Source organism: Talpa occidentalis, unplaced genomic scaffold (genome assembly GCF_014898055.3).
Source record: "Talpa occidentalis isolate TD23 unplaced genomic scaffold, MPIMG_talOcc4v2.1 talOcc4.2, whole genome shotgun sequence".
In the NCBI taxonomy this organism is placed as follows: Eukaryota; Metazoa; Chordata; class Mammalia; order Eulipotyphla; family Talpidae; genus Talpa; species Talpa occidentalis.
Genome location: NW_023602073.1, coordinates 91,771,627 through 91,794,528, shown reverse-complemented (window position 1 = coordinate 91,794,528; position 22,902 = coordinate 91,771,627). Strand labels below are relative to the sequence as shown.

General features: G+C 34.8%; 1 protein-coding gene across 16 annotated transcripts in view; it reads left to right on the top strand.

Annotated features, from left to right (window-relative positions):
* Positions 1-18,058, top strand: part of SNAP91 (synaptosome associated protein 91) — a 125,845-nt gene extending 107,787 nt beyond the window's left edge. For 9 of the 16 annotated variants that reach the window (XM_037520032.2, XM_037520030.2, XM_054699003.1 and 6 more), the window contains 7 exons: positions 1,814-1,844; positions 3,957-4,068; positions 4,592-4,615; positions 10,551-10,634; positions 11,261-11,365; positions 14,709-14,811; positions 16,809-16,845. In XM_037520032.2, coding sequence (XP_037375929.1) covers positions 1,814-1,844; positions 3,957-4,068; positions 4,592-4,615; positions 10,551-10,634; positions 11,261-11,365; positions 14,709-14,801 — 449 coding nt within the window. In that variant the 3' untranslated portion in view covers positions 14,802-14,811; positions 16,809-16,845. Of the gene's footprint in view, positions 1-1,813; positions 1,845-3,956; positions 4,069-4,591; positions 4,616-10,550; positions 10,635-11,260; positions 11,366-14,708; positions 14,812-16,808 lie in introns of all 16 variants that reach the window. The other 7 variants (XM_054698999.1, XM_054699005.1, XM_054699008.1 and 4 more) reach the window with 3 other exon arrangements.
* Positions 18,059-22,902: the final 4,844 nt, after the last annotated feature.

Genomic DNA, 22,902 nt, shown 5'->3' with positions numbered 1-22,902 from the left:
GAAAATAAGTAGATACCAAAAATATAATGTAAAATGTCAATGAAACCAAGAGCTGTTTCTTAGAAAGAAAAAACAAAATTGATAAAACATTAGCAAGGTTCTCTAAGAAATAAGAAAGAAAACCTAAATAAAAAGAATCTGAAATGAAAGAGGCCAAATTATAACAGAGATTGCAGAGATATTCAGGATTATAAGAGACTTATATGAACACCTATCTGCAAACAAACAGGACAACCTAGAAGAAATTGGGAAATTTTTAGAATCATATAGTCTTCCAAGATTGAGCCAGGATAAAAGAAGCAGTTTTATCAGACCAATCTCAAGCACAGAAATTGAAAAAGTAATTAAAAGTCTCCCTAAAAACAAAAGCTCAGGACCAGGTAGTTTCACTACTGAATTCTACCAAACCTTCAAAGAAGCTCTAATACTGTCTTTCTCATATTCTTCAAAAAAAAAACTGAGGAGGAGGAAAAGCTCCCAAATATATGTCATGAGGACATTACCTTCATCCCAAACCAAACAAGCACAGCAGAAAATAAAGAAATCTATAGACTGATATCTCTGATGAACATAGATGCAAAAATCCTCAACAAAATCTTGGCAAATTGAACCCAGCACTACATTAAGAGGGGCAGGTACTATGGAAAGTTGATTGGCAATGTCTGAAAATGTTAAACATGGAATTACCATTAGGCAGATACTGCACTGTGTGACTCAGCCTAGAAAACTCTACTCCAAGATCTCTGCTCTTCTTTGCACAAGTCTCACTTCTTGAGGCAGTCCATGAGCTACCTGTTTAATACTGCCTGCCCCCCCACCTTGATTCTAACCCTCTACATCCCCTTTACCATACTCTTCCTTTTCATTTTTCCATAGGCTTTCCAAATGGCTTTCTAACAACCTATATAATTTATTTTTTAATTATTTTAATGTTTATTATCATCTCACCCAATTATAATTCAAGTTCCTCCAGAATAAGAATCCTTGTTTTCCTCTTTAATATGTTCCCATGCTTAGAAAAGTACCCAGTGTATGTAGGAGCTCAATAAATAACTAATGAAGTTAAATGAAATGAAATTAGAGCAGAATGATTAAGCCAGTTATATCAGGAGTCCCAAGACCACTCTCATATTTGTGGATTTACTAGAACGTGACAGCGCGTCATTGTACTCACAGCTAAAATCTGTTACAGCAGCTTAGGAAGGAAACATACTGGATCACTAGAAAAAGAAGGAGAAAATCTGGAAGAATCCACATGCAGACTTGCTTAAGCTGTCTTTTCCCTGTGAATGGAAAACCATGTGAAAATTCAGCAACATGTGAAATATTTCTTGCCAACAGTTCATTAGGGACTCAATGTTTTTATTGGATGCTCTTCCTCTACGTACCCTGTGCCTGCTGTCCACCAAAATCCCAGTCTTTCAGATGGGAAGCATGTAGTCAACATAAGCTACATATTTGTGCAGTGTACAGTGGTAAGCCACTCTACAGCAGAACAAGTTTTATCTGGGTGTAGAGAAGAGTTTATTGGCCATGTTCATATATGTCTTCCATGCAGGCTTTTCTAGGATAATAGTCTCAAATCTACCATGTTCAATCCTTTTGGACACCAGTTGACTTTCAGATGTAATCCGTAAGTCTAACATAAAGTAAAACAAAGTTTTAGAGTTGTGAACATGTTTCCTCATAAAGTTTCTGTTTTATATAACTGGATGCAGTCATTCCTAACAAAATAGGCACTTTTTGTAGGCCTCTGTTTCTTTGATAATCAAAATGATAAAAGCTTAATTATCTTTCTTTGATCCATTTATAGATCTTGGAATTTCTGGTACCACATCCAAAAAGTAAGTGTTTTGAAATGATCTGTATTTCTTGTCACTATTTATTGTATTTATTTGAAACTATCAAGTATTATACACATTGGAGTAATCTTTCATTTTCAGCCTGGGAAATTTGAAAATTGGTTTTTACTTCATTCTGGATTTGTTATTGTTGTTTGTTTTCCTGGAACCTTCAACTGTTGCTCTGCAATGAAAGGAGTAATCTGTTTCAGACTCTTCTATTGTCACTGAGTTATATCTAAAAATATGGGAGAATTGCATTTTGAATATTTTACTAATCTTAAATTCTGATGCATTTACTGCAATATTTCTAGCTAACACAGATGCATATGTGTGTGTGTGTGTTGTATATTGCTTATCTAATCATCACTTCAACATGATGGGGGAAAGATGGAACAACTAGGTTGTCTGCTATAATACCAAAGAGTAAAAACCACATCAGAAACTTTTAGGGTTTAGATATTAAAGTTCACAAAAGTTAGTTTCATTTATCCAGATGATTTTTTAATTTCACACACTTCAGTCTTATTTAATGCCTGAACATAAGGAGACAGAACAAGAATGGAAGAGTGCTTATTTTTTCATCTCTGTATGAAAAAATAGTAAATGTTGACTAAGGCTTAATGTTCTCACCCCATTTACTTCCTTTATCTTTAAGATCTTTTGAATAGTTTCTAAACCTTTTCAGAGCATGTTCACCTTTGAGGGGATTCCCACTTCTCAATGAACAAAAATAATTTTCATTTCACATTGCCCCCAAGTAGGGACCTGATTTGTGAGTTACATTGAGATGTGTAAAGATGAATTAGTAACCCCACTATAGCCACACATTTAAGCCTTACCCCCCCATCCATGTCTGACTGCTGGGTCTGTCCCTCAATTGATTCCAAAGTAGGGAGAAAAAAAGAGTATTATCTATTGATCTGCCAAAACCATACAGTATTTACAAAGCAAAATGCCAGAACATTAGTGTATGATTTAAGGACATTTCAAGATTATAATTAAGCATTATAAATCTATATAAGTAATATAAAGTAATGCTTTATAAGTGCACTCATTGGATTTGATAACCATTTTTTTAAAGATTTATTTATGTATACAAGAGCTGGGGTACAGGCCAGAGGTTTGAGGGGTGAGAGTATTCATCAGAGACAGAGTGGGGAACAAAACAGGCAGATCGACTGAAATACACTGCTGAGGGGAGCAGCGGGCGAGTCAGGAGAGGTCTGCTGTGCCATATGGGTTGCTCCCTGGCCAAGGATCGAACTCATGCTGCAGTGGCTGTGGACAGCTTCTTAGGTTGTGTCTTAACCCCTTGCACCACCAGAGAGGCCTGGATTTGATAACCGTTTATTGAATACCTACTATATCCTAGGCACCAAGCATATAAGAATGAAAAAAACACAATCCCTCTAACTCAGGAGCTTCAAGTCTAGTAAGAGTTATTAATCAATTATCAAATAACAAAAAAAAGTAACACTTCAGTGTTAAAGAGGACTGTTACAAGGTGCTATAAAAGTACGTAGCAGGGAAACCTAAGGTAGTCAAAGTTGAGGTGCTACCACTGGTTTTTAGGAATCTCTCATAGAACGTAGATGTTAAGATGTTATTTTTCATTCTTATGAATGAAAAATAATGTACCCTTTTTTAGATATGTATTTCTTTGTCTCTGCAATTGGAATGCATTTTATGATAGATGGGACTTCTGGTCATGATAAGGCAGGTTGTAGTCATGATATAGGTATATGAAACCATCTGTTTTGATCCATAAAGTGCCATTATGGATGTTTCTTAAACAAAATCAATGTGTTTGTGATTTTCTTACTTGGAATTTTTGTGACTACTAAGGAATTCAGTTGAATTTGGTGGCACCTTTTTCTATTAGAAGAGAGGGGAAATTCCCATTATTATCAAGGTCCAAAATATAAGTGATTTTTCAAATGCTTTTAACATCTGAGATACAGAATTGCAAGACTCATTTCTGTTCTATCCTGTTCTCTTTATTACCACTTGACTCAAACAGACTACTTTCAACCTAAATGAAATTATCTTAGGAGCCATCCACCGTTCTTTTCTGATGAGAGTGTTGTCTTTGTTTTGCATGCTTGATTTTAGGGGCGATCTTCAGTGGAATGCTGGGGAGAAAAAGTTGACTGGAGGAGCCAACTGGCAGCCAAAAGTAGCCCCAGCAACCTGGTCAGCGGGTGTCCCACCAAGCACGCCTTTGGTATGTACATGGCACTTTGCCAGTTTCCAAGTGAATAGACCAGGGTGCATTTTGCTTACTTTTGCTATTAACAGTGCATTTTTTCATCCACATTGAGGAAATATAAGGGAGATGTAATATTTATCAAAATGTTAATTCCATTGACTTTATCTTTAATAAAAGTTATGATGTATTTTTTAATTATCCATTTCTTATAGATTGTGCAGGTTTTTTGCATAGAGATCTCTGTAGTAGCTTTTGTTTTTTTTTTTTTCCTTTTTTTTTTGATATATATTTTCTACATGGATGGAGCTGGAAGGGATTATGCTCAGTGAAATAAATCAAAAGGAAAAGGAAAAATATCAACATTTATCATCTGTTTTTAAATTTCATTTTCAAAATAGTATATATATACTTCTTCAGATATGAGTTCTTTATTTGTACAACTGTGGAAATGATTTTTCCAAAATGTCTGTGTTTTATTATTTCTTTCCCACACTTCCTGATTTTCTTAATAAGTAATTAAAATTTTTTTTCTTACCAGAAAGATTGGGCATTTTTCTATTGTGTAAGTGAATTCTCATTTTAAAACTCTATTAATTCTGCCCACCATTTTTAAAATTGAAACTACTAACACCATCTTTATCTATAAGATCTGAATAGGTTTCATTTCTATATCTTAAAATTCTACTAATATATTAATATCACCATTCACTCTGTGAAACAGCATATCACTATAAATAAAGACTAACTTTTTTTTTTATTTATCACCACAAGAAGGATACTTCTAGGGCAGCAAAATGTAGTGTTTTCCTGTACTTACCCCATATTTAGCCAGGCACTTTTCAAAGCTTACTCTTAACCTTTCACCTTTCCTTGCCACTTTCACCTCTCTGAGCCACACTTCTCCCTAAGGATATCTTGATTCCTTCCTCTCCTTGCTGCCTGAATTCATTCTCAAACATCACCCAACAATGCCAGCCAGTCAAACATGCATGGAAGTTAATGAATATCGATTAGAATATAAATGTTTTAGACTCCATTAAATACTATATTCTAGAATTAATTTAAATATCTGAGTTTGGAAATTTAGAACACGTTTTCATTTAAGCAATTTTTCTCAACAGTAATGTTCTTATATATAAACAATTTTATAAGTATTAGAAACAAGAAATAAGTTCAAAACAATCTGAAAAGGGCCCCTTGAACAAAAGTGTTCCACTAAGCAGTACTAATAGCATTACATGAATTAAAATTGATACCATAATTCCTAGGAGAAAAGAGATTCTATACCCAGATTTAGGTTCTCAAAATCTGGTCCCTCTAATCTCCCCACCCTGTGCTGTTAGTAAGAGAGCAAAAAATAGGAGGTCAAATATTCTCTGCCTCTGATGAATTCTCTTCCTCTGATGATGATGAAGTCTGGAAGAACTTAATTTTAGGAAGTGATTCTAGCAGATAACAGAGACAATAACTTATTGTATCTAAATATTTAATTTCCTTAATCTTTCTCTCATTACTTAAAAATGATGTTTAAAAAGGTCATGTTTAATGTTTCTCTAAAGAGTTCCTTTTTAATTTTTGCAAAGCATATTTAATAGAAAACCACGTATCTCTTTCAAATTGACCTGTGCCTAAGGAGACTATTTATTTTCCAATTCAGGACTCATTTTAAGGGCACTATAATTATTACTTTGGGACCCCAAGCATTGAACTTTGGCTGGTGGCCTGTATGCTGAGATGATAAGCAGGCAGCACTCTGGGCCTAGGGGCTGCATTCCATTCTTAGATACAAGAACACGAGAGAACCACTCTCTTGTTGTGGGTGGAAGGAGATTTAATAAATGTAAATGCAATTCCTAAAGAAAGAGTTTCTTTAGAACTTATCTTACAAATATATTAATACTCCATATTGACTTTAAATCTCACAGTTTGAATTACATTTCCAAATTAAAGGAATCAACTTTACAATTTTCTTCTATGCAAAAATAGAGAGAGTTCTTGTGGTGTTGCTCTGAGGAGTTTATGCTTTGGTGGTGTGGCCTTCAGCAGGATAAAGCTTTTAATTGTGTAGGGTTTTTTAATAGTTTCAGAATTGTGAGAGTCGAAGATGGAGTGAAGGAGAGTAGGAATACTGATATTTGGCCATCAACTGTGGGTTTAAGAAATATGAACAAAAATGATGGAGAGCAGAAAGGAAGAGAAGAAAGAACAATCTCAGGTAGAATCCATGCCATGGAGAGCTTTGTAGGCAAAGCCACCAATAGCCTGTGCCAGGCTTCTGTGTGGGGCAGTTTCCTAAATAATGAAGCCATTAACCAAGAAAGGGAACAAGGGAGAGCACTTTAAAAATGATGTTAAATTGAGGCCTTCCTTGGCCATCATCCATCCTGAGATCAAGAGTGTTTTCGTTTTGTTTTGTTTTGTTTTGTGTAGAAGAGTTGGGGTGTAGGCCAGAGGCGGGAGTTGAGAGGATTCACCAGAGACAGAGTGGGGAGCAGAACAGGCAGATCTGCTGAAATACACTGCTGAGGGGAGCAGCAGGAGAGACAGGAGAGGTCTGCTATGCCATGAGTGTCAGCTCTCTGACCAGGGATTGGACTCAGGCCCTGGTGGTGATAGCACTGAGACTTAACCGTTAGGCCACCAAGGAGGTCCCTGAGCTAAAGAGTTTAACCACACACATTTAACTTAACTATTCTTGATAGTGCTCTTTGAGGCAGTGAAGTTATTAATTTTTATAAACTCCAACTTACTCTTTTTTCTTTTGTTGCTTGTGTGTTTGATACCATATTTAAGAAATCATTACCTAACCCAGTGTTGAAGATTTACTACACCTTTGTTTCTTTGTAAGAGTTTTATATTTTCATCTCTTACATTAGGTATTTGATCTGTTTTTAAGCTCATTTTCATGTATAGTGTTAGAAAGAATCCAAATTTGTTGTTTTGCATGTGGAAATCCAATTGTTCCAGACCCTTTTGTTGAAAAGGACTATGTTTTCTTCACTTGTTGAGCTTGGCGTCCTTGTCAGCAGTCAATTGACCATAGAGATATGGATTTATTTCCAAGTGATATTTTGTCCTTTAGATCTATATGTGTGTCCTTATGCTAGTACCACACTGTCTTGATAAATATAGCCTAGTTTTGAAACAAGGAAATGTGAGTTCTCCAAATTTTGTTCTTTTTCGATACTGGTTTGGCTATTTGTAAGGCATTCTTGGTACCTTGTATTTCCATATAAATTTTATGTTCAGACTATCTTTCTCCAAAAGAAGCATTTGAAGTTTTGATAGGAATTACACTGAACCTATAAGGCAACGTGGGAAGTATTGCCATCTTAACAATATTAGATTTTCCAATCTATGAACACAGGCTTTCTTTCTACTTATCTAACTTGTCTTTGATTTCCTTCAGCAGTGTTTTATAGTTGTCAGTGCACATTTTACTTGTTATATTTATTTCTAAATATTTTATTATTTTTGATGCTATTGTAAAAGAAATTGTTTTGTAGTTTTTTTGATTGTTCATTGCTAGTATGATATGAAAATCACTCACTGATTTTTGTATATTGATTTGGTATCCTACAACTTTGCTGTTCCTATTAACTGGTAGTTCTTGGTTTCATTCGTTTTTTAACTGATAGTTTGTGTATGTAGATTATTTAGGGTTTTCTAAAAATAAATTTTTTTCAAACACAATAAAGATAGGATTTTTCCCCATTCTTATTCTGGATACCACCTTCATCTTTTTTCTTACCTACTTAAGCTGATTAGAAATTCTAGTACATTTTTGTTTCATTCTTATGGTTAAAGTTTTCAGTCATTCAGTGTTAAGTAAGATTTTAGCCATGAAAAACTTCTCTATTCCAAGCTTGATGAGCATTTTTTATTGCTTTTTGTTTTGTCATGAAAGGGTGCTGGATTTTGTCAAATGCCTCATTTGTTGCATCTATTGAAATGATTGGTTTTTTTATGTTTCTTAATAAAATGTATTACATTGATTGAGGCAACATTGTATTGGTGGGATAAAACTCACTTGATCATGGTGTATAAATTCTTTCAATATGCTGCAAATTCTGTATGCTAATGTCTTCTGATGACTTTGGTATCACAGTAACACAGGCATCAAAAAATGACTAGGAACATTCTTTATTTTTTTGAGAAATTGATATTTAGCAAAAGTTACCATTTATGCTATCAGGCTTTGAGCTATTTTGTGATGGGAGTTTTTTTAATTTCTAACTTATTCTCTTTATTTTTTACATATCTGTTTAGATTTTCTGTTTCTTCTTGAGCAATCTTGATAGTTTATGTCTTTGTATAAATTTGACTTGCATTTTAATCATTTAATGACTTTGGCATATGACTTCTCATAGTATTTCCTTAAAATCCTTTTTTGTTTCTGTAAGGTTAATTGTAAAGTCCCTAATCTCTTTCCTTATTTAAGTCATTTAAATTTCTTTCTTTTTATCCTGGTATATTTACTTCAGTAAATTTGTTACTTTTATTGATTTTTTTCATAGAATCAATATATAGTTTTTTATATCCTCTTTCGTTTTTTCATACTTGACTTCATTTATTTCCACTCTAATATTTATTATTTCTTTTTTTTTTTTTTAAATATTAAATTTTATTTTTATATTCCCCCATACAATTGCAAACGCCCCATTCTGACCCCAATCATGCTTCCTATGCTTGCTTTGGGTTTCGATTTTTCTGTATTTCTGTTCCCTTAAGGTGGACTTTTAGCTTATTATTCCTAGATCTTTCTCCTCCCAGTGGGCATACATTTTTATTTCTTTGTATATCTCATATTTTTTGTTGAAACCTGCGCATTTTGAATTTGAATTATAATGTGGCAACTGTGGACATCAGACCTCTCCGAAAGTTTGTTGTTGTTTGGTTTTGGGTTTTTGTTTGTTTGTTTTTAGTGACCATCCAAAATTAATTCTGTAAAGTCTGTGTTCTTTGTCATGTGTTACCATTGATGCCTCTATTCCTTTAGGTACATGCTCAGCTAATGTTAGACAGTTTTTCTTAATCTCCTAGAAAAAATATCTCCCAGTCTTTACAGAAGGAGTCTGTATATGTGTTGGGACATGTCTTCAAATGCAGTCAGGCTGTTTGCAATTGCCTTAGTGATCATTACTGCCTGTTCTAAGTCTCAAGGTCAGCCTCAAGGTCATATCTTTCCTGAGCATGTGCACAGCCCTGGGAATGTGCATGGACTTCTAAATTCCCAGGATGTCTTGAGCTTTTCAAACCCTTAATCCCCAGAGCATCTCATTCTCCAAGCTCTTTCCTCCCAAACTCTTTGTTTAGTCTCATGTTTGCCTTGACCATTATCCACTGCCTCCTACAACAACAACTAAATCACTTGTCTGTAAATATTTTCCATGGATTGCTTCAGGTAAAGCTTTAGCACTAGGTGCATTTCAAGTTTGATGAAACAGAGACAAGCATTTTGAGCCATCTTTCCAGGGAACCACACAGACCAAAAAAAAAAAAAAAAAATTCCATCTATTTTCTCTGCTTCTATACTGGAAAGTGCACTGTTAGTCTCAAGGGGACAGCTGATCTATAGAACAATGGCTAGCTGTAGGGTAAGTTAAAATGCCACAAAGCTCACAATTTGTACCAAGATTCGGCTGATTTGCTTTTATAAATACTTTCTGGCTGCTAAAAGATGTTGGTTGGTTTTTAGAGTCCCAAAAGATTTGTTTTTAATAGTGGTTGCATGTTTTCCATAGTTTTTGTGGACTGGGGGGACTCCTGGAGTTCCTCACTCCACCATTTTGCTGGCATCACTATAATATTTTTTTCAACTAGGATTTTGCTCTTATTGTTAACGGTTAATTTAAAGTAGGGTTAATTTTAAATGTAAGGGAAATATTTGGAGATTTTAGAGGATGACTAAAAACTATCAGGCCTCTTTACCTGAGATAAGGTGCATATGTATTGTGTGCCATCTTCTAAACTTAGAAATAATTTTCAACTTTGTACAAAAGAACAAAAGTGAAAAAGTCAAAGAAAAGCAAGTATAGCACAGAAAAGAATAATGAAAACTTGGGGGAGAAATGGAAACCAAACATTTAAAATGTAAATGGAAGCATATTCTTCAAATGTCTAATACAGTATCTGTCAGAGTATATAATCATAAGAAAAGATGATTAGTTTGATTGTTTACCTTGAGGGTGGGTGTAAGGAGAGTGGATATAAGAAAGGAAGCCCAATGCTGTGCATAAAATGCAAGCCAGTGAGTCGAAACAGCACCACAAGAGTGAACATCAACTCAGTGACCTTGTTCTATCATTGGCAATGGTGCTAGAGCTATTTTTATTTAAAACTGGGTTTTGCAATTTCTTCACCTTTCCATGCACACTTACAATGCATGTGCTTAACAGTTATAATATTTCATTTAAAAACCAAATTATGTTGGTTCTTTTGTTTGTTTGCTGTTTTATGTGTGTGTGTGGTATGTGTGGTGTTTTTGTTTTTGATAGCAAGGAGCTGTACCTCCAACGAGCTCAGTTCCTCCTGTTGCCGGGGCCCCATCTGTCGGACAACCTGGAGCAGGGTTTGGAATGGTGAGTGATAACCTGTATTAAAAACTTTAATTGACATTTCTTAGGCATTTGCCAAATTCAGGTTAACAGATATTGCTATGGAACCCAATTCTTCCCAAAATGCAGTAAAGTAAATCTTAAAAGTTTAGCCGCCTTTCTGCCTTACACTTAAATAGTCTACACGGTAAATGATAAAGTCAGTTATAAAATATTTAAAACAAATTCTGCCTTCAAAATTTCCATATTACCTGGTTATGGAGTAATATTTGCCAGATATTTTCTTAGCTCAGTCATCAAAATTTTATCAATAGATAAGTAGTCACTTATCACATTTATCACTAGCAAATTTTCAGGCCATCTTCCATAAAGAAGCAAGTTTTCCTCTCTTCAGGAACTATGCTTAGCTGAAGACAAACAACACAGAGGCCTGCTTGAGATGAGGATACATGTGACCTGCCAGGCTGCCACTGCACCTCAGTGTTTCACTGCTACCTGCCAGCCTCACAGTACCCATGGTTCAAAATTAAAAGTTGCACTTTTTCACAGACATGAATTCCCCAAAAATTATCAAAAGTATTTTCAATGCATAAATGTGAGGTAGTGCCATAGTGGCCTCCACTCCTGTGCCAACCATTCTTCTTTTCCAGCCCCCTGCTGGGTCGGGCATGCCCATGATGCCTCAGCAGCCAGTCATGTTTGCACAGCCCATGATGAGGCCACCCTTTGGAGCAGCAGCTGTCCCTGGCACACAGGTCAGTTTCTAAATGCTACCGGATAATGGTATTAATTTATAAGTATAGAACTGTCATGTTACAAACTGCTTTAAAGAGTTTTTCATATAATGTTATCCTTTTATCTGTTGTTTCAGAAGTAAGGGAAACATGGAAGACAGATAAGCAGTAATGTGAGATTTGGGAAAAAAAAGATAAAAACAACAATACTAAGGTTTCTGTATTCCTTGCGTATTTAATTCAGAAAGATTCTCAAGAGTAACCAGACATTTAACATATCTAAGTGTTTATTCCAGAGAGTGAGCACTTCTAATCTGTAGTTTTATTATGTGCTCCCAGATTTAGCCAAATGCAAGGTTAGGGACACAGTCCTCTAAGCTACTAAGTTGCCCAAGAATTTGACACTAGCAGGGTAAGTTTGCCAAAATGCAAAGTAAGCAAGCAACCCTGACATGACTGTCCTCCCTTGAGAGTCCAACCACAAGTTTTAGCATCCCCAGGGTCACCCTTACTTTAGATGAGCTGCTACAAAGTTGAAGGATCCCATGACAAACTTCAAATTAGGTCATTCCCTAAAACAACTTACAGAACTCAGGAAAGCACAAAGTTTACAATTGTAGTTTTATTATAGTGAAAGGATGAAATTAGATCCAGCCAAGGGAAGGGATGCATAGGGCAAAGTAGGCATGGAGCCGCTTGGTCTCTAGAGGTGTTGCACACCTCACATGAATGTGTGACAATACACATGCAATACTGCCAACCCTGGCAGCTCAGCTAAGCTTCAGTGTGTAGAGTTTTTATTGAGTCTTCATTACATAGCAGTGATTGATTGAATTACTGCCCACATGGTAGATCCCAGTCTCTAGACCCCTTCCCCCCTCAAGGTTAGGTTGAAAGTATATGGCCCAAAGACCCAACTCTCCAATCACATGTGGTCTTTCTGGCATGGCCAGACACAGCCCTAAGTCATCTTGTTAGCATGAGTATTGAGGTCTTACCATGAGTCACCAGCAGAATGTCAGCATTAACTATCAGGCCTGGTTCCAGGAAATTACCCTGTATAACAAATGCATTCCTAGTCACTCAGAAATTCCAAGTGTTTGTAGGTTATCTACCAGGATCCAGGACAAAGGGCAAACGTCTCTTTCAATGAGGCCAAATTTCTTACTAAACAATTCCTACATTCATTTACAAAGATGCTAAAATACATGGACATTGTTCAGCTGTCTGACTGCTAATAATGATAGTCACATTAATGAATCACCCTTTCTTGATTCTTCTTATAAAATGCCTGGCCAAAGTGAAGGGACATGTAGTCAAAAAGACTTTAATATTAAGAACTGACTTGGATGGAATCAGAACACCATATTATAACATTACTAGCACCATACTAGTAAAACTGAGAAAACCAAAACAAATAGCTCAAATTTGTTTTAATTAAATCAGTAAATGCCTTTATTTCTATAATAATTTTAACTTACCAATTAAATATTTTAATCTCCCTTGCTTCCTTAAATCTCAAAGTCCATCCTCTACCTGTCCCCAAAATTTACTTTCAGTTTCTTTACTTGAACCACTGAAAAGAGAGAATGGTGGATGTTCAAATAAATAAATTTCAAATATGTAAAACCCTAGTCTTCAAAGCCATCATCAAAACACTGACATATGAGAAATTTTCTAGTTTTTTCTGATACTATTGAACCCTCTCTGGAGTTGTTTTGGAGGGAGAGCAGTGAGGGGGAATTGAGGAATGATAATTAGGGTTAAGTTTAATCTAGACATGATTAAATTCTAAAAAGGACCCTTGATGATCATTTGTATTCATGACTACTACCATCTTCTTGAAAAAAATTTCCATTTTTATGAACTTGGGAGCATATTATTTTGATTTTTTTATTGTATGTGGTGTGCTGGAAGCTTTAGAAATAAATTAATATATTATTTAAGGCAGTCGTTTTGTCTTGTAGAGTACTATCGGTAGTATTACTTGGCACTGGTTTATTTACTTAATTCAAGAAACAAAATTAAAAATAGATAATATGAAAACTGTTTTAATCAGTAATTGAATTTATAGTAATTTAGGAAATGGTATGCCATATTTTAATTTTTAGATTTCCTATATCAGAGACAAAGCGTAGCTGATTTTACCAGATAATAAAATAGACATGACATAGATACCTATAGCTTTAGAAAGCAAAACTATTTTTCATTACTGATAATAGGACTGTTCCGGTATTCTGCAATTGGTTGGCATCATGATTTTGTAATCTCACCTAATAATTATGGACCACTGAATTCTTTATCTTCCAAACAATATCAAGCTTACATTTATATTTTTTACCTGACCTTTCTATGAAGTACGGTCCCAGCTTTAAAAATGAAAATTTAAAGGATAGATACTATTGTCAGTCAATCATTTCTGGACAAAGAAATAAATCTAAAAATCCTTACTTCTTGGAGCTCTGTTCCTTAACCAATAAAAATTTATATCCTGCCATATAGTACCAGATTTCTGACATTTCCATCATGTTAAGCACATAGCAGATGAATTAGACTCAAAGGATAGATATTACTCTGTATAGATTACCTGGCTTTTTCAAATTCTTGTACCCTAATCTTTTATCCTACAGTGAAATAACTTTTATTTATTAACTAAACAGAAACAAGTTGATTTTTTTGTTGTTTTTGTTGCGAGCTCAGCATAATTGTTTTCCATAATATTTTGATAAGTAGGCTTCTCTGTAAACTGAACAGGCAATATTAGAATTTAGTGACATTCATAACTAGGAAACTGCTCTTCTGAAACAAATCATGCCCCCCATTTGAATTTTACTTAGTATACTTTATATAAAATTATAGTATGCTTAGCGAATAATTTTATGTAATTTCCTAAGTGGCTTTGGGCAGACTGTTTTCTTTCAGTTCTTCCATCAACTCACTGTAAGAAAAGCCGTTAAAATTCCTTTATTAGTTTAGTGATACTAATAACTCAAACTACAAAATGCTTTTCTGTAGCGATATTTATATTACGTTTTAATATGTATTCATAATATCTTTATGTGACTTGTTTTTCACCTCTTCCCTAACTCTTATTCATATTGTTCTACCAGAGTCCCCAAATTTTACCTTGGCTAAATCTGGTGTGAAAAAATTTCAAGAAAGCCAAATATCATCTGAAGTGTATTTTACCAATCCAGAATTAAACATAACACTGTGACTAAGTAGAACAAAGTAGATTTTGTAAACCTTTAGCTATCTAATCCTCTGCATTCTCGTTTTCTGCAATGTGTGTTCTGCCTAATGCTTATCTATCTCTCTGTTTGCTTTCTGTTTCTGCTGTCTTGGACTGGCTTTTCCCCATTAGCTTTCTCCAAGCCCTACACCTGCCACTCAGAGTCCCAAGAAACCTCCAGCAAAGGACCCCTTAGCGGATCTAAACATCAAGGATTTCTTGTAAACAATTTAAGGTATTAATATTGAGCTTTTCCTGTGGGCTTGTAATAGTGACCTGTACAATGCTTACTTGTTTCAGGTATGGTATTTGTTGTTCTGTGTTTTGAATGCATGTATATAGTTATGGTTTGTATTTATACTTTTAAAAATCAATTTTAAAAGCCATCTTTATCAATGAATTTATTAAAGTCTTACTTAATTTATAAAACTAGGAGGGAGAGAATCTCCAAATTATCCTTATTTAGGAAAGTACAAAAAATACACTGATAAAGCATAAAATACAAAGATTATACTGAAAAAGCAAAAGTTGTCCAAACTACTTGGTAAATTAGAAAATTATCACTTTATTTCATAATAACTGAAATTTATAGAATGCTAACATTCATATTATTTAGAAATCATCTAAGACTATATTTGGCTGTATAACTGTTTTTTTTTATTTTGTTTGTCCTTATTTCGCCACCTCTGTGATTAGATGAGATCAGGTACATTCAGGGAGCTATGACTGTAGACTCAGCTTCATTAGATTTTCACCTTTTGCATTTCTGTATTCAAGAAGAATTCTACATTTCTTACATCCTACATTTAAATTTCTATAGTTTACATTTCTTACATTTTACATTCCACTTTCAAATATAATTTATGAAATTATTGATGGTGGACTTATGGGAGGAAAGTGATGAAGCATAAAAGTTTATTATTAACCCATGTCACCTAACACCTAATGTGTCACCTAACACAGTTGGGTAGGTTCTCAACAAATACTTGCTGGATGTGGATGAACAGTAATAATTCTGCTTTTCATTTTACACAGTACTTTTTATACAGTTATTAACTCCTTTGATCCTCTTTGTTGAGATCAAAGCCTGTGAGATAAACTAACCAGATACCTTTTGTCTCCAAACTTGTCCTTGGCATTAAGTGGCTTTCCCAAGGCCACATGGGAAGAACAGTAAGAGTGTTGCAGTTTTGGGACCACTGCTGGTGTTATTTTTATTACATATCTGCTATGTATTTATGCACAGATAGATAGATAGATAGATAGATAGATAGATAGATAGATAGAACATTCTATTACATATCTGCTATGTATTTATGCACTGATAGATAGATAGATAGAACATTCTCTAATGTCTACTAAGGTCTACTAATGCCTCTAATGTCTCCTTAGTTATTTCAAGGTCTTAACATCTTAGTCAAGAAACTTCTTCTTGTGCCCAGCCTATTCTACTTTGAGTTGGATTGAACTGATGCAGTCTTGAGTAAGATATTGAGCACTTATCTCTTGCCAATTAAAATTTTAGTGTAACAAGGACCCTACATAGAGCAGGCTTTCATCCACCTTTTATTCAGTAAATGACACACTCATCATATGCCAGGATAAGTACCCAAAACAGCGATACAGTCCGTGCCCTCAGAGATTCACAGTTAAGAGGGAAGGTGGCAGACTAGATTGTGAGGAATAGTTACCCACATGGCTAAGACAACACTAGGAAAGGTTTCCTATAAAGTTTGGATTAGCCAGAGAGATAGTGGGGAAGGGCCTATGTTGAATAGTCACTGTGAAGCTCCAGGGATAGTTCCCTTCTCTTCTGTTCTCTCACTTAACTACTTAGTGATTCCCTGAACAGCATAACTGAAAACCAAAAAATAATGGAAGTTACCACCTTTACCTTTTTTGTTTCACTGTGCTTTTTTAAAGGCTAGCTTAAGGTTAGTTCTAATCGTTCTTAGTAGATATTGAATGTTTACAACTAAAATTTCTAGTAAATATCCAAATTCTGAAATCTCGCTGATGTAAATTTTTATCTAAAACAAAACTACATTGAGAGTTTTTTTAAGTTTTCTTCTGTCTGAAATGTTAAACTTATTTGAAAAAATTGTGAATTTGTTAATGCAGAAATCTTTTGCGTAAAGATTTTTCCAGTGATTAAAGTAAATTTCAAAGGGCATAAAATATTTGGGGAGTATATAATATTGTTTCCTAATTCAAGTGTTTTTATCTTTACAGCTGCAATTTTTTGTGACTGAATAGAAAAAAAATTAATGAGTTTGGAGACTTCAAATAAGATTGATGCTCAGAGTTTCAAAGTGAGCCACCAGTACCAAACCCAATGCTTACTCATAACTTCTCTTCCAAAATGTGTAGCACAGCTGTGAAAGTGAACATTAGGAATGTGTACTACCTTAGCTGTTATCCCTACTCTCAAAATTGTAGTGTATTTGGGTTATTTGTGTGTTGTACGATGTAAACAATGAATGGATGTTCCTGATGCCTTTAGTGCTTTTCTGGACCTCGCCTGTGGACGGATGATGCAGCTGTTGTATGGTGAGCCATTTGGAAAGATGTGTCTGTGTTTTTTGAAGGTTTCAATGTATATATAACTTTTGGACAAACCTAAACTCTCCCCCCTAAATTCTCTTTTCTTCTGTATTTCTCTTACAAACATAGTATGATAATATCAGATAGTGAAGAAAACACTCTTAACTATACAAAACTTTTTTCGGTGTGGAGTACATTTTTTCCAATCACAGGAACTTCAACTGTTGTGAGAAATGTTTATTTTTGTGGCACTGTATATGTTAAGATATTTTATTTTAAAAAATATAAAGGTTAATGTCCATAATAAATATTTCTCCTTGAAGCTACCTTATCAAGAATGAAAAATCTTATGGAAAGAATTCCATATTTAATCACTACTATATTAAAATATATATTTTAATTATATTTGACAGGTTTTACATCTAAATTGACCTATTTATTCATTCTTGATTAAATGCACTGAAAAGTAAAGGGTTCATTTCTATCCAGTTCTATCGTGAAAATGCAAATAGAATTATGCTATTCAAGTGATTATGAAGGCACCCCAAGGTATATCTGTAATTTAAAGATTACTACAGATATTTTTATTTTATTGTGGGTTTTATGTACATCTGTTCATTTAGTATTTTTTTGTGTGTTCTGTAGACTAGTGTTCCTCCATCCCTCAACTGAGCACAAAGTAGGTTTTGTTGTACCATTGTGATTAGAATTTAAACTAATTCAGAGAATTGTATCCTTTACTGTACATACTGTATTTTTTAATTTTTAATTTGTTGTCATACTGTCTGTGCTGATGGCTTGGCTTAAGATTTTGATGCATAAATGAGGTCACTGTTGATCAGTGTTGCTAGTGGCTTGGCAGCTCTTTGTTAAAGCATATTGGGTTGGAAAGGTGTTTGCCTAATTTTCAAATTATTTAATAGATGTATGGTACCATTTAAAAGTGGTTGTATCTGAACTTACTGTGGGGATAACATACACTGTAATGGGGGAAAAAATTTCAAAATGGCTTTTCTTTGTATTTCAGTTTAAAAACCCAGTGCATGTACGCCCTCTGAGATGCAATAAATACCTTGAACAAAGAAAATACAAATATAATCTTTCTCTCTTTGATTATTTTTAATAGTAGGAAAACTTTTAGGGGGGAAGTCTGTTTCAAATGACACACATACATATGGAATATTGAAAATGTTAAAATATTTAGGAGTGATAAATGCTGTCCAGACCAACATAGCTTTGATTAGTTTTATAATAAATTAAAAACAAGGGGAAAAAAGAATTTTAATCCTCTTTCATTAAACATGGAACTTCAAGGCTATTGCCAAATAAACTGAAATTCCATATTGCAAAGAAGAAAAAGATGAACTTTCTTTGAAAATATGCAATTAAATTCTTTTAATAATTTTTCACAAGAATTTTCCATGGAAGTTAAAGAATGAGATTTTAGATACTAGTATACTCACACACTTGCATGCAGATACTTAGACAGAAAATCTAGATTAGCTGATTCTAATGAAACTGAAAGACTTTATAAATAGATTGTTACAATGTCTCCAAAAGTAGCCCCCCAAAATAGAAGCATTTCTTAAACAGTGGCATATTCTTACCTCAAAAATTACCTTTCCCTTATTTACCTAAGATTTGTGTCTTGAGAATTAACTTTTCTATTTTATTGATAGCATTTTGATCATGTGTTACATAGTGGGTATAATTGTAATGTGTTTTAGCTTATATTGATAAATAATTTTAGGTTTAATATTGCATTTTTAATTAGCTTTTCCACTTTGTTGAATGGCCCATGTAGTTATATGAGCTCTTAGTAAGTGAAGCTACAAGAGCATTATTTTAAAATGTGACCCTGGAACCTTGCTGTGGTGTTTTTGCCGTCCTTGTAGGAGAAATATCTTACAGACAAGATGCGACATGAGGTCCTTTGGGTACTCAAAAACCTAACTTCTAGATAATTTTCAGCACAAGTCCAATTTACCCATAATGTTCCTTCACACAGTGAGTGTCCTTTTGTAAGCTCACGTCTGGTTCAACCTGCCTCCTACAGGCACACACAAATATGCATACACACCATTACATGCTGAGCACACCACTACTCATACAAGGGGCCACCATGCACTGTGCTAGCCCACACAGGGCCCTCTGCATGAGAGCAGCACACCTGCCCTCCCAGTGCAGCTAAGCCCCATTTGTCCATCATGGATGCCCACCCCATGCTTCTCAGAACAGAACTTTCATCAGCCTAGATTCACTTAACAGGTTGCATATTAATCAGCTGTGAAGGTGGCATCTACTCTGGGTGAAGCATCTCCTCCTCCTCTTATCCTCAGCAACTAGTACTTCAGTCTATTCCAGGTAAGTACCTGAGGCATGAATTCAATTACACTAGTTCTTCAAGGTCTCTTCATCTGCCTGGATATTGCTGGGCTATGATCATATTCCTAATTACTATAGAACTCTCATATAGTATATTTATTGTCAAATGTTATTAGAATTTTAATAGCTCTGTCAGTTTATTGTAATATAAGAACAAAAACTCATCTTGAACATTTGAATCACTTTTTTATATAATAAAATAATTACAAGTGTTTCAGTATTGCATTGTCCCCTTTTTTCTCTTTTATGTTATTTATTATACCTTAAAAAAAAGAATAAAAACCAAAGAATTTGGAGTAGGGTCATAGGGCTCAGAAAAGGAGTAAAGGAATGGACATGAGAAATGAGAACTCAGTTCACAGAAGGACAAATTTTGTGAAGGCCTCTTTTTGCTCCTAAATAGAAATGATTTATAATTGATCTCTAAATTTTTATTGGTGGAAAAGATCATGATCTTGCAGCAGTGATTAGTGTTTCTTTTGTAGAATTCCTTGTTGAACATCAAAAACCAGTATTATTTGAAAAATCACACTTTTATTTTTTATGCAATAGGTTTCATTATGGTTTATTATTAGTCTTCTTGGGCTATGATAAAATTTTATAGCTTTGCTCTTAGAATTTTTACTCCTGGATACATTATTCAGATCTCCGTGTGTGACAGTGCATGAAGGAGTATTTAATGACTGGTAATTAACCTTGGCTAAAATCTCAAAACCGCAACACTTAATCAAATTGAGTTCATTTCTACTGATGACATGTATATTCAAACAACTCTGAAACGTAAAGGTATTCTACAGTTAATTCTATACTTATTCTCTGATTTATAGACAAGAGATTTTCAAACCCTTTGGTCTCAAGAACCCTTTGCACTTTTAAAATTTATTGAGGACCTCTAAAAGTTTTTGTTTATATGGAAAATGCCTGTTAATACTATGTTAGGAATGAACACCAAAATTTTTAAGTGTTTAATTTAAAAATAAAAATATTAAAGCCATTACACATTAACATAAATAAAATATTTGTGTAAAAGACTATAATTTCAAAAAAATAATTCAGGAGACTGGCATTGTTCTGCCATCTTTGCATCTCTTTAATGTTAAACTTAACAGAACACAGCTGCATTCTCACATCTGCTTCTGCCTTTATCCTGTGGCAATAGCCCATGGCATGCAGTCACTGGAAAATTCCACCGTGAACATGCTTGTGGGAAAATAAGTGTCTTACTATCATTATGAAAATAGTTTGGAATTCACAGTACTGTTATAAAAATAACGTTGACCTTACAGACTTAGAAAGGGTCTCTGGATCCTCAGGAATGCTCAGACCACCCTTTGAGAGTAGATTCTTTAAATCTGAAAGTGTTCTCATGTTTTTTGAAAGAGGGGAAAAAATACTATTGATGATTAATAGATTGCATTGTATGCAGGCATGCACATGTATGTGTACATGTGTGTGTATAATAACCCCATTACCACCACTATTTTCTGTTTTGTGTTTTCCAAATGCCCACCTCCACCACTTCCATGTTACTTTTCTTCTTTTTTTAGCCACCATGCTTTACTTTTTTAATTTGTGTGTGTGTGTGTGTGTGTGTTTGTTTTACATTGTTGTTCCTCTCGGGTGTAATCCCCATAGAATTCCCACCACCAAGTCACCCATTAACCATCACCATAGTCTCTTGGGCTCTTCCCTCCCCTGTTATGATTCCTTTCCCTCCCCCTCCCCTGCTGAATGTCTCTGATTTATCTTTGGCTTGCTAGTTTTGTTTTTGTTTTTTTCCTGATCCTTTGTTTGGTTTTCCTATATTTCTCCTATAAATGAAACCAGCTGATATTTTTCCTTCTGACTTATTTCACTGAGCACAATCCCTTCCAGCTCTATCCATTTTGCTGCAAATGGCGTGTGTTCATCTTTTTTGACTGCTGAATAGTATTCCATTGTGTGTATATACCTCATCTTTTTAATCCAGTCATCTGTTTTGGAGCATTTATGTTGTTTCCATATCTTAGCTATTATAAATATTGCTTCAGGATACAAAATCAACATACTCCATGTTACTTTTTTTTTTTTTAATACAAGCACTGGGTACAGTCAGAAGCATGGGAGGGTGAGAGAATTCACCAGAGCCAGAGCGGGGAGCAGAGCAGGCAGAAGGACCGAAGTACACTGCTGAGGGGAGCAGCGGTCACGGCAGGAGAGGTCTGCGCACCATGTGGGACCCTCACTGGTGGCTGGGGATCGAACCTGCACTGCAGAGCCTGCGGACAGCTTCGCAGCCCAGCGCTCAACTGCTGCACCACCAGGGGAGGCCCTCCATGTTACTTTTTAAGTATACTGAGACTTTGCAGGAACTCCAGGGTCACATTGTGAGGAGGGGAACTGCTGCTCCACCACCCACTATTATCTTCGTCAAGTTACCTAACTTTTCTTTAGTTTTTTGTCTATAAAATGGATATAAAATTTCCATTTACATACTTACTGTTTAATAAGATAATACATGTAGAGTGCTTGGCATAAAATAGTGCTTGATAAAGACTCCTGTTGTTACTTTTTTAAATTGTTATTTAAAATTGCTATTACAGTTGAATTTTCCAACCACTGCATCCCATGGGCTGTCGCTACATGGGCTGTTGTTTAAACTGGATTTTGCCATTTATTTACAGTTGTGACACTAAAAGATGAAGGAGACAGAAGTATAAGAATAGTCAATAATTGGAATATTTGGTAATAAAGTTCAATCACTAGAGTATTAAATGTTAAAAATTTTAAACGTATGAGTAGAGCAGAAACAACACCTACCTCAGGCTTGACTTCTTAGAGACTTCTGCTCTGACCTAGCTCCAATATCTAATGATACTTTTTAAGAAAAAAATTGAAGATGCTAATGTGATAGATGCTTTTGGACAGTAGTAGAATTATAATTGTTTCTACTTGAAAAAGTTTTAATAAGTATATTTTGTGTATTTACAATGATTTTTTTAATAAAATAAAATATTTAGTGATAATAGAGGTGGAAGATGCTATTGAAATTAAAAATATTCAGAGGGGACAAGCAATGAGTGCAGTTGTGGCCATTAGGGCTGGAGGAGGGAGATAATCTTGAGCAAAAAGCTTATGAGAGGCCATAGCCTGGGAACTGAATCCAGGCCTGTGAACAGTGTCCCACAAAGGGGCAGGGTTAGAAGCTTCCTCTCCTAACCAAAAGAGGGGAGACAATCATCTTAGTGATCATGCTCTAAGGTCTCTAACAAACCATTCAAAGTGTTTCCTGGTCTGCTAGAGGTCTGGCTCGAAAGAGCTCTAGCTTTCCATGGTTTACCACCAGGAAGTGCTAACCTCCTATAGCAGCAATCCCCAAATAGTATATCTTAAATACAAAGTGCATTGTCACACTTTA